Source organism: Lepidothrix coronata, unplaced genomic scaffold (genome assembly GCF_001604755.1).
Source record: "Lepidothrix coronata isolate B3197 unplaced genomic scaffold, Lepidothrix_coronata-1.0 Scaffold15, whole genome shotgun sequence".
NCBI lineage: Eukaryota > Metazoa > Chordata > Aves > Passeriformes > Pipridae > Lepidothrix > Lepidothrix coronata.
In genome coordinates, this window is record NW_016690195.1 from 4154987 (window position 1) to 4174864 (window position 19878).

The 19878-nt window shown below is 39.5% G+C and overlaps 1 protein-coding gene across 6 annotated transcripts in view; it reads left to right on the plus strand.

Annotated features, from left to right (window-relative positions):
• Nucleotides 1–19878, plus strand: part of ZFPM2 (zinc finger protein, FOG family member 2) — a 307099-nt gene that overhangs the window by 283392 nt on the left and 3829 nt on the right. For 3 of the 6 annotated variants that reach the window (XM_017806522.1, XM_017806523.1, XM_017806527.1), the window contains 2 exons: nucleotides 13627–13833; nucleotides 16880–17104. In XM_017806522.1, the coding sequence (XP_017662011.1) occupies nucleotides 13627–13833; nucleotides 16880–17104 (432 nt within the window). Of the gene's footprint in view, nucleotides 1–1481; nucleotides 1558–5362; nucleotides 5766–8235; nucleotides 8316–9970; nucleotides 10085–13626; nucleotides 13834–16879; nucleotides 17105–19878 lie in introns of those variants that run through there. The other 3 variants (XM_017806524.1, XM_017806525.1, XM_017806526.1) reach the window with 3 other exon arrangements.

Sequence of the window (19878 nt, forward strand, 5' to 3'; positions counted from 1 at the left end):
TCATTATACTTTGTCCTGGTTTAAAAGGAAGAGAGGTAGTAGATAATATTTAATGTCCAATAGGACTGGTCAGAGAAATGCAGAGATGGGTTCATCGGGAGGGGCTGAGGGGGTGATCATGAGAACATCCATATCAGCAGTGTAGATTTCCAAGCAGACTGGGAGGCTTGATAGGTAATTGCTGCCAGTTCATTCTACTTTGTAAAAATCTTCTATTCTCAGAAGCATCCCAAACATTTAATAGAACTTTTCTTTAATCTCTGTGACCCTTTTACTTAGAGTAGCCTCATACCATTCCTCTTAAGATTTTGTGCAGTTTTAAGAAGGGGCCAGCCAGGACACGGGGGTTCATGCCAGCACTACGGAGCTAGCAGAATTTCACCTTGGTGTGTAATCCCTGCTCCTCCAAAAGCCAGATAGTTCTTTGGGGATTGCTGAATGCTTGACATAAAATTTCTACATTACTCTCATGAGACAGAGATAAGTGTTCAAAGGTTTCCACAAACTTTTCACATCACGAGTCCCACGTGTTTCCATGGGAGTCACGCACCCTGGAATGCTGTTTTTGCTCAGCAACAGATATATTATGAAGTGACTGATGTTGAATAGTTTCCAGCCCTGGCTGCATCTTTTCACTCTCCAGTTTTGCAGGGGAATGATTTAAGCAGAAATAAGCACCCGCGTGGTTGTAGGTAAGCACAGGCGATTTCAATTAACATCTTATGGGCAGTGCCACCTTCGCCGTCTGGCTCAAGGAGTGCTCTGGCTGCAGATTTGGGGTGCCAGGCCAGAGGAGGGCGTGAGGCAGCCCAAGACCTCTGTGTCACAGCTTGGCTCCGCTCAAAAATTCACTTTCGTGAGGGCTTCAGCATCCACCACAGCCTGCCCAGCAGCAGTGATGGCAACAGCCATCACAGCCTGGACTCAAAGGCAACCATCACAGCCTGTCCGCAAAGTTTAGTGGAAGTGGAGGGACGCGGGGAGCCCAGCGCGGGGTGGGGGTCGCAGGGCAATGCCTCGTTGCGCTGTTTCCGGAGCAAAGAAGGGTGCTGCCCGGATGAGCAGAAAGCATTGTAAACGATATTATTCGCTTTGCGCGTCAGTCCGGCAGTTTATTTAAAATATCACCTCCGGTACGGTCGGTGGGCGCGTGGCCCGGCGCCCCTTCGTGAGGGGACACATCTCCGCCACGGGAGCGACAGCATCTCGCTCTGTCGTGACAGGAAAAGCACGGGGCGGCTGTCGGGAGAGCAGCACAGGGGCGCGCGGAGAGGATTTAATCAAAGTTCCCGACAGCTCGCGGCGTTATCAGCCCCGGCGGTGCGATGTGCAGCCTTGTGTAAAATTAAATAAATAACGGGGCCCCCCCTCAGCGCGCCCGGCGGCGGCGCGGCGGCGCCATCTGCTGGCGGCGGCGCGGCACCGCGCGCTGGGCCGCGCTGGGCCGCGGGGGGGCGCTGCGGGGCGGGCGGGGCCGCCGCGGGGGGGATTTCTGAGGGGCTGGACGTGACAGGCGGTGTTTGAATAGCAAATTCTGATGACTTTGTCTTTCGTGTGGTAACCAAAAGGAATCTTAAATTCCAGCTTAGTGTCTCCCGATATTTTCCAATTTGTTTTTTGGTTTTTTTTTGTTTTTTGTTTTTTGGTTTTTGGTTTTTTTTGTGGTTTTTTTTGTTTGTTTGTTTTGGCTTTTTTACCTTTTTTGTAATGTAATTGTTACACAAGTCTTTAAAACTGTGACTCTTCTAACTTTATAGCTTAGCTCAGCATTATCTTGCTAACGATCTCATCCAGTCAAGTTACTTAAAGTTCGCAATTCTTTACTGTGAGGGTGGTGAGGCACAGGCAGGTTGCCCAGAGAAACTGTGGATTCCCCATCCCTGGAAACGTTCGAGGCCAGGTTTGGATGGGGCTCTGAGCAACCTGGTCTAGTGCAAAGTGTCCCTGCCCATGGCAGGTGGGCTGGAACTAGATGATCTTTAAGGTCCGTTCCAACCCAAGCCAATCTATGCTTCTGTGATTAAATAATTTATATGATGGGTGTAACCTACAGAGGTTTGAAAGATGTTTTTTATCACAAAACAAAACTTCTTCTTTACAAAATTTAAAAAAAAAAAATTCACACATATGTTTTCTGTACCCATGCATGCTGTTCACTTTTCCCTCTGTTTCACCCCAGTTTGGGCCTTGTCCCCAGAACTGTGGATAAAAACTTAGGTACAGAGACCTGGTTCAGCCGGCATATTTATGACTACATGTATTTATATACATGTAAAATTACCTTAGTTTACAACCGTCATTGTCTTGAGTGGAATGTATCTTAAACAATGAAGTCCATAGGTACCAATCTGTCTTGTGAGTTTTATTTCCTTTTGCAGTTCTTGAGAGTGAGGTGGTGTTCTATGGGTAATGCTGGTAGTAACAGAGAGTCAGACAAAGGTGATACGAGGTAGACAAAGATCAGTGAAGGAAATGAAACTGCTGTGAACATGGGTGACAGGATCATGCTTTAATTTCTTGGATTTCAATACGATTAACAGGACGAACCTTCTTTTGCTTTTAGATGCCCATTTTCCTCCTAGTGATGGCATAAAATGTTTTTCATACACATGAAAAGCCTCACTTCGGCTAAATAGATCATTCTAGTCTGAATCTGGAAAGTCAATGGGAAATCAAGTTGTATTTAAGACATCTGTGCATTTTGTACAGATACTTTTGAAGACGTAAACTCGTCATCGGTCTGTGGTCACAGCCTTGTGTTCAGACCAGTGGGTGGCTGAGAGTGCAGATTGCAAAAATATCTGGTCGAGTGCATTGCACTAAATCATAGTGCGACTCTCTGTTAAATTCAATTTTTCATGCAGACACATCTTGAGGGGCTGCCATTCTCTGCACAGTATCAATTCTCCTGTTTTCTCCCCCTCATACTTGAATATTTTAGGCATTTGACAAAGTAATTCTTCCTTTGGGATGTATCAGCTTTAGAGCATCTGAATTAGTTAATTTTGAACTTTGTCTAAACTCTACCACCTTTCTCAGGACTTGGGCTGTCAATAGCTAGAAAATAAAAGCATGTAAATTCACTTAATTTTCAGACATCCTCTCAACAAGATAGGCAAAATTCTCTTAAGGGTGACCTGTAGAGGGTCCAGGTAGCCTGCAGAATGCCTCAGACCCTGGCAGACTCCCCCCTAGGGAGCCAGTATGCTTTAACTGGCTTCCCATTGAAGCAGCTGTAAGAAGTGAATGCATAAGAAAGAAAGGTAATGAAAACTGACAAGTTGAAAAGAAATTGAGAGTTTAATCTGCAAAGTTGTGCTTGAGGGGGCTTCCATCATGATATTCCTATGGAGTAGCAAAAAGAGAAAAAAATTAAGAAACTGCAGAGTATGATGAATTTACATAATTTTTTCTTCCACCAGGCGGTATTTATTAATTTCTTTTCTGCCACTTTACAGCACCTCTTTGCCTCTCAAAAAGAGAAAATGAAGTATACAAAACCTGGCAGTCATAATGAATGTGTGAAATGCTCACAGATTATTTATAAGCATGCAAGTTATGTAGTTGTTGGAGATTCTCTCCCTTCTGCTCCTGCTTGGTGATGAAGAATGGTATTTTAATAGGCAGATGGTAAAGACAATTACAGTTTGGGGCTCAGCTGGGAGTTACATCAGTTTATTGCAAATTATTAGTTGATAAATGCTTTTGTTTACAAGCAAAGTCTTAAGCAGCTTTGTAATCAGTTTATCAGCTGCAAACTGAATTTTGACAGCTTGCCTTTGGGTATACAGTCACTTCTTTCCTGGCCATTTAGAAATCATGCTGACCAGGCAGGCAGAATGGCAGCTCCTATGCACCTGTATAATGCTCAGTAAACTGGTATTTCTTATTAAGCCTGTTTTAAAAGAAATCATCAAGTACAGAATCCTTCGTAATTGCTAATCCATGTTAGTGTGTGCAGCAAGAATCTTAACTATTTTCTCATTCATAATCTTTTTTGTAGTTCCATTGCAACCAGAAGTAGCTAGGTCATTGCTTTATTTGCTTTCTGTTAACAGACTCTTACTAGATAAACTAACTGGGAGACTGGCAGTGGTTTACAACACGTGTTTACCTTGGACACTGTATGTAGCTTGGAAGGTGGCAATGCTTTTGATCATTTAGAGTTTTCAGTTATTTTAATTCTAGCTTCTACTTCAAAAGACAGAACTATGATACCTGGTGTTTAACACATTTGGAGGAAATCTGGGGTATCTGTATGGGGGTTTGTGTGTGTGTGGTGGTTGTTTTTTTAAATGAAGTACTTTTTAAATAGAAAAGACTGGGTTACATGCTTATTGTAGCTTCTATGGCATTTACATTTTAGACCATACTAAACATGCAAATGTACTTTTAATGCCTTTTTACTTAGTTGCTGGTTTAGTAAGAGAGACACTGATTTGTCACAGTCTTCTTTCCACTGCAGCCAGTGTAAAACGTTCTAATGGTTTACATGGGAGCAAGACTTTTTTTGGAATCAAGAAGTGCTTCTTTGCTTCCATGATTGTTACAGCCGAGGTAAACTAGTTTCTGAACTTCAGCCTGTGAGCTGAACATTAAAATGAGGAAAGTTCCAAGATAACTCGCAATAATAGTGACTGTTTTCTCAGGGTTACACTCACCTAAATGCTCCAGCTACTGTTCATTATAAAAGGTGAGTTTTGTTTCTCACATAGCTGTAAACTTTTTCTGGAGTGTGGCCCCTGTATTGAATAAGCAACCAGGTCTCATAACCAATATTTCTTACTTCAGTTTTACCATTCTATAACTTCTCCATTTCTCCTTTTATTTATTGTGTTGATTTCCTTTACAAATACAACCTATCACTACAGCTCCTGCTGTATAATCCTTCCTTCTGCTCAGGTACCTCTGCCATTCACTCTGCATTTGCCCAGGGGCAAGAAATGAGCCCTGCAGTAGCAGGTGCAAGACAGTAGAAAATCCATTGATAAGATGCAGTGTACTCTGCTTTCCCTGTAAGAAAGAGGTGCCATTAAAGCATAGCTATTGTCTCATTTAATCACCTCTTTTTTTCATACACTCCAGCCTAACGAAATAACTCTGAAAAGACAATCCACAGGCATGATTGTGTTGGTAAGGCTACAAAAAGGTCACCTTACAGCTGTGCTGTTATGGAAGCGGGGATTGTAGGAATGTGTGTATCTGAAGCTCTGCTTCAGAGTAATTGGTTTCAGTGGTCCATTTTCTCCCTCTGAAACCTGGTGCGTCCACAAAAGCTGGGGGGGAGCAGTGGGCGTTACCTGGGAATGTCTCCTGGGAAGCTCTTTGGAGAGTGCCCATTCAGTGGTCCTGCAGAAAGTAAAAGGGGAGATGAGTGTGCTGTGACAGTAAGTCCTAGATCCTTTGCAGTGGTTATGGGAGTGCAACATGGGCAATGTCAGCAAGGGTTTATCGTTTTTTTCCAAGCTGTTTATCATTTCCTTTCTGAAGGATTAGTAAGTTCTGAAATAACACTCAAGTGAGACCTAATTCAAATGTAAAAAAGGTGTAGCACTCAATTCAAAACAGAGGAATTAGCAAAGAAATGAGAAACAAAAAAAGGAAGAAATTGGTAAACTTGGGAAAGAACTTCCTTGTTTGAGTTTATGCTGAATTAAGAAACTATAACAGGTTTAGCATTTGTGGCAGGCTTTAATTTCAACCTCTGAGCAGCAGACTTAACTTCTCGTGATGTGGGAGGATATTACAGTTTTCAGCTTCATTCTGTAAGTATTGCCATTTGTGCCAAACATTTAATAGTTTTACGCTGTGGACTGTCGTCCACCAGGAGCTGATATCACCTAAGACTTTTTAGAGCCATCTAATAGAAAGATATGTATTCATTCTGATTAGCCCAGGATTTGAACGAGGGTCCCAGAAGAGATATATAAGCCTCTTAAATGCATAGAACTTCTAAGGATATGGGTTTAACTGTCTCCCCCTGTGGTAAATAAGCTGTGACAGCTCTATCAGGGGGGAAAATGGCAAATAAAATTACCACATTATTTTCCTGTGAATATTTTCGGAGGACTAATCTATTTTGCCTCTTTACCTAATAGAACTCTGTTGAGATACATGCGGACATTTAATTGGAGGAAACACATAGAAATCCTCAAACAAACAAAATGCAGGCACGCAACAATGGAAAAAAATAAGAGGTCCAAATCTAAGCGTTTGTTACACTCCTTGCTCTGCAGAAACAGTGTGCTGCATTTGAGGTTCAGCTGATGAAGATTTTTGCCGAATTTGAGAGCTGCTGCAATACAGATGGTGATGTTAGTGATAGCTGTATTGCAGCAAGGGAAAGACCTACCCCTGACACTGACACCAAGATGCCAGGTTTGGGAGCTCTCTCCCTTAGGACTGGCGAGTTCCTTTCATATTTTTCTTTTCCTCTTTATCAGCTATATAATGCCTGACAGTTTTAACTATAAAATCATCTATTCAGATGAACACACTGTCAGCTGTCAGCATATGACTAAGCTGAAGTCAGGCCCAAAGCTCAGGCTGACTCTTGGGCAGGAGTAAGAGCTATATTCCTAAGGAGCATTTTCTTCCCTGTTTCTGGAAAGAGATTTTATATCTCAAAATGCAGGGATTTTAAAATCTCCTTTTTTAATTTGACTAATGCCTTTCAGGTGAGTATTTTTCTGTTGCTTTGTTCTGAAAAATATTATTGCAGTTCCTTTACTTTGCCTTTTGTTTAGTGAGGTAAAAATTAAGAAGTCTTCGTATTCTGTGCTGAACGCAAAGGTAATAGTAAAAGTGGAACAGAATTGGTTTGTCCATTGGTCTAATTTTATAGAGTATAATAGATTTTCCATTTTTTGCAGTCAGCATACGTATAGTATGCAGTGGGTTAGTAAAAATTAAAGGTCAAGTATCTTTTGGCAATCTCCTTTGATCAGTAAACAAGGAAAAATTATAGAAGATGCTAAGTAATCATCTCGTTAATGTAGCACTAAAGCTGTTTTTGTGAGAGTTTGAGAAATCTGAATTTGCAGGGGTGATTTTTGAGACAGTTCACTGAGAGATGGCTGGAACCATGGCATTAAAATGCATTAATAGCAAAAATGCTGTGCAAAGTATGTATTTTGTGTACACATGTGAAAAATGCTAAGAATTATTTAGCAACTGGAAAGCCTGTTCACAAAATGTGTTTGATTTATTGCTGTATACACCACAGATCCATATCACATATTCTTACATTATTTTATTCAAAAACTTGTATGAACCATGAGTTGGCATGTTGGAGAATACTGAAAAGGCATTAATCAACCCAAATAAACAAATACATAGATCTATCTAACAACTATGAAGTAGTTAATAAATTTTTAGCAATTTTATTACAGAAAAGAGGTCTAAAAGTAGTGCTTAATTATCTGGACTCCTCTGTGCTGGGCTCTCTTTTGATTGTATTAATGAAGCAGCTGGCCCATTGTTTCTCTTTAATTCCTCTATTGTTTTAAGAATATGTCACAGCTCTTTATTCTTTTATCAGGTGCTGTGCAGGAGGATTCACACAATAACTCATATTCCTACTGTATTTGCCAATGCACAAAGAAACCTCCAAAGCATTTTTCAAAGAAGGGGCACACATAATTTATAAGTTCTGTTCCTTGTACCACTCTACTGTCAAAAATTTCAACAGTATTGGATTTGAATGAATTATAATTTTTTTATTAAACAATGTGTCTACATATAGATATATGTACTTTGTTCATGTCAGAAATTAGAGATCTGCCCGGTAACTTGTGCCTACTGAAATGGCATTCATTGTGCTGTCATCACAACTCCATGGGTGAGAAGCAGGAAGAACCCAAATATGAAGATCCCATCCTGTTCTGATATGCAAATTCTCCTTAAATGCTTAACCTGTGCAACAAAGGAGGGAAAATAATAAATTAACTTCAACCCTCATTACCATTACTTAAAAGCATCATTTTTTACAAATTGGAATATTTCATTAGGAGAGGAAGGTCTGATTCAGTTTACAGTGCCTGGGAGTTGCTAAGAGTAACAGTCTGTTGTTTAAATAAATTCTGATAGTCTTTTGACCCTTCTTGGAAAAAGATGTGTGTACAGGAAATAGCTATTATGTTTTTGCAGTAACACAGTCAAATCCAGTAAGCATAAATTTTACTACATGAAAGTAGTACTTCTGAATTAACTGGCATTGAATATTTGTTTTAATAGAAATTGCCATTGATTTCCTAAACTTCTGTGAAAGATGTATGCCATTTCTGGGTCAAGAAAACTAGACTCAGATGGTTCAGGTAGGAAAGCCAACTGATATTAAAGACAGGAAAACTGGGGTTGCCTTTGAATATATGTTTATACATCATGATGCTGCTTCATCTGTGAAACAGCTGTAGTCAATGGAAATACTGGTTTTAGCTACTTGCTTTCTAAAGTCACTTTTCCTAAAAGCAGTGGTATGAATCAAGAGGCTTTATGGTTTCATCCATTTTGAAGGTCTTTTCTTTCAGTGGAGTTAGGTGAGTCTGTCCATGTATATATATTTTTTTTTCAGACTGTGATCCACAAATTCCAAATGACCGTTCTTTAAAGTCTGCAAAGCATAAGTGGGAAAAAAAAATAGCAGCCCACTATCAGAAGGCTCACTGTGCAGATTTCTGTGTCTTCCCTGGAAGTGGCGTAGGGTTCTGAGAATCAAAATGGGTGAAGGGCCATTGCCTTAATTAAATTTTCAGAGCAAATAGTTAATTCCAAATATCATAACAGAGGTTACTTTGTTTTAAAAAGAAATCAAATGTAGAAGAAAAAAATAAGGGCTGTTAAAAAAAAAGCAAGTTTTTTTCTATTTTAGGTGTCTGTCCTACATAAAGTTTTGTATTTGCATGCATATCTATCACCGCATTACTCCCTTTTCTGAATACAGAAGATAGAGTATTATTGCATTTAAGTGTGATTTAATTGGTTCAATTTACTATATATTTTTTATACAAAGTGTGATTCCATATCTTGATGAGTCCAGATGTAGTTATGCTTCTGGTTTACAGCATCCCATTGCTTGCATTTTATTATTTTTACAAAGCAAATGTCTATCAATCACAGAGATAAATTAGAAAAAATTGTGCAAACATGACACATTGCTAAGATTTTTTCAGCATGCTATGTAATTATTAACCTGATTTTTTGCCATTGAGGGAAGCCATGAATTACAGATAGCATGGATGAAGTTAAATGCTTTTATATTAGATAAATTTTCTTATACAGTATTCTATATGTATGGCCATACAATATAATTGAAGCTTTGTCAGCCCTGTAGCCTAGCAACAGATAATACTGTTAGGTTACTGAATTGCTCCTGGTTGACAAGTAGGGAGTATTTTTGTGTTTATCATGTTTGCTAATGATGGGATCCTTTCCAAAAGGCTTGTCTTAATCTTAATTAGAGTTTATCAGCAGAGGTCTGCATGACATTGTGCAGACACTGATTTCATAAATAATAAAAAGTGCAAGTGAAAAATTTGGCAGGAGAAGAAGATATTTAAGACCACTGATTCTTGTAAGAGCAGCATGAATTTCCAAAATGTAATCAAGTTTGAACTGTGACTCTATTCTTTATTATCGAAACTTGCAGTACACTCCACTGCAGTTTTGACAGCAATTATGAGTATGATTTATAAGCTTCCTGTTAGGAACCAGATCTGTTTGCACAAGAATCTTGATCATAAACATTACAAAGAACAGTAAGTCCACAGTTTTTCAGGGACTTCAGGACCTTACTCTGTCATTTTCATAGAAAGCTGGGGTTTTTTTTTTGTTTTCTGGTGGTTTTTTTTTTTTTTTGTTTTGGTTTGATTTGGTTGTTTTTTGTTGTTGTTTTGGTGTTGGGGGGTTTCTTGGTGTGGGGTTTTTTTTTAATTTTATTTTATTTAAGGGTGTTGGTGTTTTTTTCAAGCAGCAGAAATATTTGCAGTGAAAGATGTAGACAAAGAAGAGAATCCTGAAATAAACTTTCTATTTGGTGGAAGCTCTGGAGGTATCAGATAACTGCTTCAGTGCCTGATGTCATTTGGTAAAGAACTCATGCCAATGCAATTGGAATGTAATTTTTTGCTCTAGTTTGCACATCATGGTATTCTTTAACTTTCTCATCTTTTGATGTTTAAATAAATGAGCATTTTTAATTCCTTGCAATATGAACTAGAAAAAGCATTCAAATAAATGCATAGCATTTACAGACATTTTTATTCTCTTCTTATGTTTGATATGTATGTGGTATATATCACATAAATTTCTTTGGTTTAACTTTAGATATAAAACAATACATTGCAGGCTCAAGAAGCTTATTTTCAATTTCACAGAGCTCTCCAATGTTTCAAAGCCTTCTGGTAATCTAAAACCTTCCTTTCTGCACTGGCACAAGAGTAAGACTCTTCTTACCCCACCACATAAAACCACTAAGACCCCTTTCAGTATAAATGATGTATGGAGAGGAAAGGTAGTCGGGTCTTCCGTTGCATACTCCACACAGGCACACACCTTTCCCTAGCTATTGCCTCTGATGGGCAGTATGATTTGTCCTTTAGACCCTTTAGACTTACTTATAATATATACTTCATTGACAATATTTAGGTACTGTATCATCCATAAATTGAATTATAATCATCCACATAATTAGTGTTATATTTCTTGCACCTGACTGAGAGTCTTCCCTCTACTACTCTGCCACAATGGATGACCAGTGTACTCATTATGGGCAAGAAGAGGCCCAAAATCACCAGTCTGCTGTTGTCTTGTCTTCAAATCATATAATCATGACTATTTCAGAGGCACTGTCTGTCACTCGTCTCTATTAAAACTTATCTGATTGTTCATCCTTTCTCTTCTTCTGATGCCTGTGTCTGTCTTAGGATTGAGACACTTGGCCTGGTAAAACTTTGGTAGAACAATTTCACTCTTATAGGCTTTTTCTAACTAAAGGAAGAGTTGGTTAAAAAAATCTAGTCAGTTTAGTGAGAACTTCATCTCATATAAATAACAGTCCTCTACGTTTCCTTCTGAAATCTTCACGTCTTTGCAAATATTTCATGCAAACATCTTCCTGTCTCCTTCTCATCACCACTGGTACTTGGCTAAGGCTTCCATATTATCCCTTTGAAAACCTGTTGTTAACACTGCCCTTTGCTTTATGAAAAGCTGTTGTGCTCCTGAGAAATTGCTGTATATATGTCAGTTGTGTCTTAGCCTGTGGAAATGTTTATAGGAAGCAAGAACTTTTTTCCTGTTTTGTAGCTGCCACCTGTAAGGAAGCCGTTATCTCTGACAAAGATGTCTGGACAGCACAGTAATTCAAATGATAGTCATGGTTGGAACTTCCTGTTAAATTTGGAAGCCTCTGCTGGGTGCTCTGCACTTGACTGACTTTTACTCTTTCCTTGACTGTGCAGTAGAAGGCTCAAGAAGACTTTTCCACAGTCTTCCTATTTTGCATGAAGGTCAGGGGAATAAAGTCATTTACATCTTTCAAGACAGCGGCCCTTGCCTTACCCTGTGCAGGGAAGCATAGAAGGGGACAAGTGAGGACTGCACCCTGTGGGTGATTTTTGCTGCAAAGGTGTTACGCTTTATTTCCAGTAACTGGATAATGCATCATTTGGGAGTTCATCTGGGGATCTAACTTAACACAACATCATGTGCTGATGAAAACATGGGCATGTATGTCATGATCACTTCAATGCCTCTTTTCCTATAGAGTGGGATGAGAGAAAACAAAATAACAGTGTACTTCTTGGGTCTGAATCCTGCTGGGCTGAAGGTTTGTATTCATATGCAGGAATGGATTTAACTTCTGTACTTCTGGTTACCTTTATTAAGGCAAGCTAGAGACTGTTGTGCTTCCAAAGCCATCACACATCCCACCCAGCTGTGCCTGCCGTAGGTGTGACAGTCTGCAGGAGATGGGTGGATCAGGCAGCTGGGATCACTGCTCGCTTCAGCTGTCCGAGTTTAATCTGTTGCTGAACAGGAATGAACACCCTGAGGAGCTCTAAGGCCAGGAGACTGAGTCAGCCTTTTAGCTGATCCAGACTGATTGCAGCTGGAGACCCAGTAATCACTCTTTTTTTGGAGGTTGGGTTTGTTTTTTTCCCCAAGGGTATAGCATGTCGAGACGTTTTGCTGGGATAGAGAAAGTCTCAGATTTGCACCATTTAATGCTGTAATCTTGGAGGCTAGTAAACCTTAGTATTCTTTGGTCCCCTCACATTCAATTTTTTGTAAACTTTGGAGCACCTTCAACTGCTGTATTACTGAAGGGTGAATACAAAAACACTTTTCTGCTTTGAAACTTCTACACCACTTTGAGGTCTGGAAGCTTAGCGTATTTTACCACTGAAAAACACTGTTACTGATGCTGTTTTGTTTGTTCATCTTTGAAAGCTAATAGACTGGTTTAATTAATTGTCCAAGATTTCTCTAAAACAATGTCCTAATTCTTCCATTTAGCTGTGGCATATCATACACTGTTGTTATCTCCTCTACCAGATTTTTGCAACAAGTTGTTTTAAAACTATAATCTCGTTGAGGGGAAAAAAATGAAGTGCAGTTGAAAAGGCAGTTATGCCGAAAGATAAACACAGCAATATTACTTATCAAAACGAGTACAGTTTTTGCTTGCCTAATGAATGCAACATATAGGTTTTTCTATATATACAAAACCCAAGGAAAAAAAAAAAAAGCTTTATAACATATAAAGTATGCAACATTATTTCAGGCATAACTGTATTGGATATGCATCTAGGCCTGAGAGTGTAGATAACACAATATAAGTGCTTTGCCTGTCTAAACATGTTAAATAAATGAGCATTCACTATCGCATTCAAATACATTAGTAGATGTACTCGCATAGTTAATTTTCTTTTTAATGCACTACACGTGACATTTGCTATAGTGTATCTTTCTGTTTGATGAAAATTCTTCTACTTTCCCCCCCCCTTTAAACAGACCTTTATTTGAATAAGCCTTTATGGAACAGATCTTTGGCATATCTTCTTTTCAGGAAGTTCAGTCAGTGTAAGCAGAGATAAAGCAGTCATGTTACGAAGAATATTACATAAGGGAAGATTTTTCAGAGAAAAAGGGTGACAAACACAAGGGAGGGGAAGAACGCCCTTAAGAGGAAATCTGATTTCTTTCTTGCAGCTGTTTGATTTTATTGAGCTGTGATTTGCTATTCAAAATAAAGTGAACTTGGAGTTATGAAAAAATATACAGGAAGTTTGGTGAAAATAATGTTGAAAAGTGCTGTATAAATTATTTTCACCTATATCTTGATTTTCATATTGCTGTCTTTTTAGAAGACAAAATGAAAAATTCTAATGAATATTCATAGTGCAAATAGTTAGGAAAACTGTCCCCAAACTGTTATCCTTATATATGAAAATTCCTATATTGATAGAAGGAAGACAGTAAAAGTAAAAATTATATGCCTCTTTACCTTGAATAAGCCATTGAAATTTTTTTAAAAAAAAGGAGTATGAAGATATGGCACTGATGTTTTAAGGTCTGGAATCTGATATCATCAATTAAATCTTTCTGCTTTTATGTTTCCTGTAGGAGGGCAGCTTTGGTGTACCACAACCAAGGCCATCTCAGAGGGTGAAGAGCTGATTGCCTTTGTTGTAGATTTTGACTCAAGGCTGCAAGCTGCCAGTCAGATGACTCTCACAGAAGGCATGTATCCTGCCCGCCTGCTGGACTCCATACAATTGCTCCCTCAACAAGCTGCAATGGCATCTATTTTGCCTACAGCTATTGTGAACAGTAAGTGATGAATACTATTCTCTAGCTGTTTTTTTAAAACAGCAGTACTTTAAGGCACATATGAAGAGCTAATCAGCAACAGTGAATTCAAGACCACAGAAACCACACCACAGCTCAAAGCCTGCTTTTGTTCCCCCATCATCTCAGATGAACTCACAGCTGTAAAAGGAGTAAAAACAGCAGTCTGGCGAGAGCCTCACCCAGAGTACCCAACCTGCCCTCGTGTGGACGTTCTGTGATCTGCTGCCAGAGGCAGTAGGATCAGAAACTGTTCAAGTAGATAAGATAGGTCGGCTAGCTCTCAAAGTCCAGCCTCTGGTGCTCAAGGAAGCTTGTTGCTTACAGATGCAGCTTCTGGTAATAATTAATGATACTCAGTGGTAGAAAAGAAACACATCTCTTCAGTGGCTGTTTTAAAATGCAGTGGAGATCGTGCCTTATAGCAGTGGCTATCCAAAAATGTATTTACGTCCTCTGGTCATCAATAGACCCTATCATGGACAAAATACAGTATGCAATTGAGTGCTGTCCTTAGAGAGGAGGGACATGAATGTTCCTGAATGGGGAAAATTCAGCTTGAATTAAATTTTATACCTTTAGGTTTTTCTTATTACTGCTTTTTAACTTTACACAGCCTTAGTTCCCCATTGTCCTTTCTAAGTACTTTTCAAATATATTGACTGCTACCATGATCCTCACTAGCCATCACCTAGACTTATTGCACCTTCTTACCTCTCAGCACTTTGCAAGTCTATTCATTTAGACTCCATGTTGGAGCACTCCTCCATGTTTCCTGTGGTTTCTAACTATTATAATTAGTTATAGTGAACTACTGAACACAGTATTTCAGGTGTGAATGTACATGCAAGCACATGATCTGCCACTCAGACTCACACCTAATAATACTGAGTCTTGAACAGTCGCAACGTTTTGAAGCTCTTCAGACGGGACAAGTTAAAATATTCATGGTAATACATTTCATTCCATGTTTTTCTTTTATTGTTGTCGTTGTTTGGTTTTTGTAAGTGCTTATTTTCTGGGTAAACAATTCTGATAGCTACACATTTATTGTTAGCCTATTTTAAAAGATAAACGTTTCAGTGTCCAAAGCATCCAAGTCCTCCCTTCCAGAGAGTGAGTTACAATATCCTCATGCCCCTTTAGCTAAGCACATTCATTTTTACCCCAGCAGTGGGGCAGCTGTGAGCTGATACACTTGTTCACAGAACCAGCAATTAGCATTGCACAGGACCTTTCCAAAAGAAGGTGTCAGAAGCAGCTAAAATGACATGAAGTCACCAAAGGTAGGGCAGACCTGTGTTTATAGTCAACAGTTGCAAGGGAGCCACTGGAATGAGTTACCTTGCCTAAAGGGCAAAGACTCATGCACAGCTTGTTTCAGCTGAGAGTGTATTCTTGCATAAATCTACCAGGCCAACTCTGGTCTTTGGCAAAGTAGTCAGATTTCTACAGCATTACACTTCTGGAAACACAGTTGCTGTCAGCACTGCCTTTTGCAGAGCCCTGGAAAGCCACACTGAACGTTGCTAAGACAAGTCTAAGTTTATGGTCCATCAGCTCTTTCTATACAGGTTTAGCAGCAACTCAGTAACCTCTGTATTCTTGACCCCAGGAGAATGCTTAAATAGCAAATGTCGCTGCTGAGATCTTTCCACCCTGGTTCCAACTCTGCCTCTGACCAGACGGGGCTGCTTTTACATTTCATTGTTGAGTTGATGAAATTCAGTTTCTTCATTAAAGTCTTAAACTAGATGCAAGTCCAGTAATATGCCAAATGCACCTCTAGATCTGTAGTGAGACGTGTCTTAACATACTTTCTCTAGATCTCTGAAAAAAAGTCTGTTTCTAGAAAAAGCAGGTGTTGTAGGTTTGGGGTTTTTTTATGTTTCCTAACATTTTCTAGTTTAAAAGAAAACAAAATTAGGATACCACCTTTGGCTTATTCAGCTTGAGCTTGTGATTTAACATTATAAACAAGTTCTAGTGCTCAAGTGTGGACCTTGTCACAGTTTCATTTACTCATGTAGATGTGCCTCAAAAGGACAGGGATTTCGTCTTGTTCTTACTGATAGTATGGAAGGTTCAGCTTTCAGAAAGGTCAAATGAGTCTTTTGTCCTTCTGAGACAGATACATGAAGTACGGTGTAGGTGTCCTCTGACGGGATATTAGCGACCAAATATCTGTCCACTTGGTGTAAATACACCATATGCATTATTACTCTTCACATTAGTAGAGTTTGCATCCTTTAGTCCATGATCAAAATCCCGACCCCTCTTGCTGCTGGAAGCATTCTGTGCAACCTCTGCATAGTCTCCCATTCTTAGTAAATATCCCTTTTGTGCAGTGAAAAGTGGAAAAACAACAATTTACCAAAAACAAGACAACAGAAAATACATGGGAAATTTCAATTTCTAATATTAATAAGAACAGGAACCCAGGAAATAGACATACTGCTTAATATTATATTACATTCAATATGGTAGGGCCTTAAGGAAAAGTAATCTAGTTTGGCCTCTTGGATATCAGAGCAACAGGATCTTACAGTAATAACTGCATAAGCATTCTGAAAATACATGTTCTTCAGAATGATTTGCAGTTAGCACTCAAAAATTCCAAGGCCCAGAGCTGGAAAGACTCAGGCACACAGGAAAAAAAGCATAATTGAAAGGTGTCCCCTACTGAGTAGTGATGTATTGAAAAATATAGCTTAGTTCTTGAATTAATACTGTATGTTCCCAACAAACATTTAATTTAATTTCATTTTTTAAAATAATTATGTGCCAAAAACTTCTAGTTGTTTTCTTTATGCAACTATTTTTAAAATATCCTTTTGAAAGAAACAACTGTCTCACATGTTGTCTCTCATCTGCAAGTGACATTTTAATAAACCCATGTCTCTTCTTCCAATATTTTATTAAATAAGCATGTGTTTAATGGGGAAGGGGGGTGAATTAATCCACCTACGTTAATTGATTGGCACCAAGTGCACTGTGGCTAATCTACACTGCGTATGTTTACTTGTAGAGGACATATTCCCTTGCAAATCCTGTGGCATTTGGTACCGAAGTGAGCGGAACCTGCAGGCCCATCTCATGTATTACTGCAGTGGGAGGCAAAGAGAGGGGCCACAGCTGTCAGAGGAGAGTGAAGACAGTGCTCAGCAGATATCCAGTGTCTGCCCCTTTCCACAGTGCACCAAAAGTTTTTCGAATGCAAGAGCTCTGGAAATGCACCTGAATTCTCACAGTGGTAAGTACCATGTATTTTCATGGATCATCTTCTAGATTTAGCTATTTGAAGAATTATTCACTATAGACATTCAGACGATCAGTGTCTCTCCAAATATATGCAAATATTGCATGTAGATACTACCAAAATGTCAACAGTTTCTGACCTGTGTTCTACACCAAGCACCTCTCCCAGGTAACTGGTGTCATTTCTCTTATCTACTAATCCTCATTTGAATGCTATTTCTCTCTTAATGTGTGTATACACAGGCACAGGCAGCATTTCTTTACTGGTGGAGGTATGCTCAAGAATTCAGACACATTTAATTACTTCAGGATTCTGTCTACCAAATATGAGTTGGCTAGAGTGCAATCTCTACCTGCCCTGTTGCGGTGCTCAGGAGAGAAAGACACACAGTCAGAGAGCAAGACCTTGTGAAGTAAGATATTAGTGTCCTAGAGTAGACTTCTTAGGCAGAAGGCTTTAAGACCATGGTCCAAAACTTTGTGCTTTTACCAGGACACTTGTTTCATAAAAAACTTCTTGTTTGATAATAATATGCTTTTCCCTTATAATAAGTATAAAATGGGGATAGTATTTTAGAATCACAGAAACAAAGAATCATAGGATTGCTTAGATTGGAAAAGACCTCTGAGATCATGAAGTCCATCTGTTAAGCCAGCACTGCCAAGTCCACCACTAAACCATGTCCCTAAGCACCACATCAGCAGATCATTGTAGATGACCGATTTTGAGTTGAGTTGGGGCTGGAAAAACAAGTGAGTTTGCAGGACATTCTGCATTGGAGTTTTCAGTAGCAGAGAAAACCTAGAAATAAGAAAGACTGCAGTGTCAGTGTGTGGTGCGTTGGCTTTCTGGTGTACAGAGCTACTTCTGGAAAGATGCAAGGGCTTTACAGGTGTTCCCAATCCTCCTGGTAAATGAATGAAGTCTAAAGGACACTAATGGGTGCTTTAGTCATAGAAGAAAGCCTTATTCAGCTGCAGTGTAAAAGCTCCTGGGGCATTAGGAATCTACTCTGTGGATTTGGTGAAGTGAAAAACATTCCTCTGATACTTCGCCAGCAATTGCAAATCTAGAAGGCATCATGTTGCCTTGGAGGTGTTTGGTACCTCTCAGAACAGGACTAGAAGAGCACTGAGTGAAAACTCCTTTGTATAGACAACACGGGCAACCCTTAGCCATTCAGTTAGAGGTCAGATCTTTTTGTGCTTCGAAATCTTCACTTTGAATATCAGGCTATTGCCATTTTCTGTCTGTTGCCTAGCAAATATTTCACTGTTCAGTGAACCAGCAAAACCATAGGCTACAGCAGCTTCAACAAGAGCAGGTGAATGCAGCCCAACATGTCTTACAGCCTAGTAATTATAACCTGGTACTCTGGGAAGATAAACAGATTAATTTCTCCCCAAGCAGAGGAAAACTCTGAAATCTTAGCCATTGTGCAAAAGATTTGCTTCAGCTATTTGCATTCGGTGGCATACCTTTGGTTTAGTTGGCTTAGGTGTCCAGGGTTTAGAGCTATGAGCTGTGAATAACTCTGTCTGCTTGTAATCTGGAGATAAGCATCTGTGTAGGTATTTCTTAGAACAGAGGCTGGATCTCAGGCTGTTCCCTTTATTTTTAGTCATAAACCAGTCTGTTCAATCATTCTTGCTTTCTTTCAGATCCTGTCAGTCTTAATTTTTCTATACAGATTATCACACCTTTTGCATCCCTTTTCCAAATGCCCTGTAACCTTTGGAAGCCCTGAGTTTTCTTCAACTTCTGTTACTGTTCCAGCTGGAGGCTCTAGTGGACACACACCACTGGAACATGGAGCCCTGACTGAAATGCAAAGTCCATAGACATCCTGCTATCACTGTACCACATGATGGGGAAGCATATGAAGCACCATCTTGTGGCAGTGGAGGAGCTAAAGCCTCATAGGGCCTCCTGGGGAAGAAGTGCCTGACAGGAGCAGGCACTGATTAAAATGCTGTGTATCTCCTTGGTTCCCTTCTGGCCTCTGCAGCCAAGAGCAGGTCAAATTTCAAATGTCATTCACAACTTCGGGGGTCACTGATGCTAGGGGAGAAGTGAGGACCTCCAGATAAAACAGAGTGACTTCCCACAGAGTGATCTGCAGTATTCTTACAGTTTCATTTTGTCCAACTACCACCAACCTAATTTATCTAACTAAGGTGAGGTATATGTGTTGATGTGTAGGCAGAGCAAATACTCATTTTTAATTCTGAATATCATCCCTATCAATACTTTTTCTGTTTTATTTTCTAAAAGGTAACCAGAATCCATGTTGTTGCAGTAAAGAAATTTAGTCTTATCTCTTTTTAAAGCATTTTCAGTTTCACAATGCTATGAAACACAGGGGTTTTTGTTTAATCAGCGACTGTAAGATGGCTTTGAATGTACTGTTATTGATAGAGAAAGTGGTAGTGAATACATGAGGAAAAGGTGTTGTATTATAGCAGTAGTTGCCAATGGCCATTATATGTGGAAGATAAAATGTCAGTGAAGCTGTGTCTTACTGCTCCTCCTGCCTTCACAATGAACACAACTTATCAGTCCTTTCTGATGAGGATAGATCTGTAGCCTGTTCCCACACTACAACCAACCCATGCAAGCAAAGAGCTCAGCATCAATAACACTCAAAATGCTACTTCTGCTTTGTCTGTGGCTTTCAGGCACTCTTGAGGGCTGTACGTCAAGCCATATCATAACCTTGAACCTCTTGCCCTTGATGTGCTTTCTGTGCATTCAAAATTTCCAGTGAT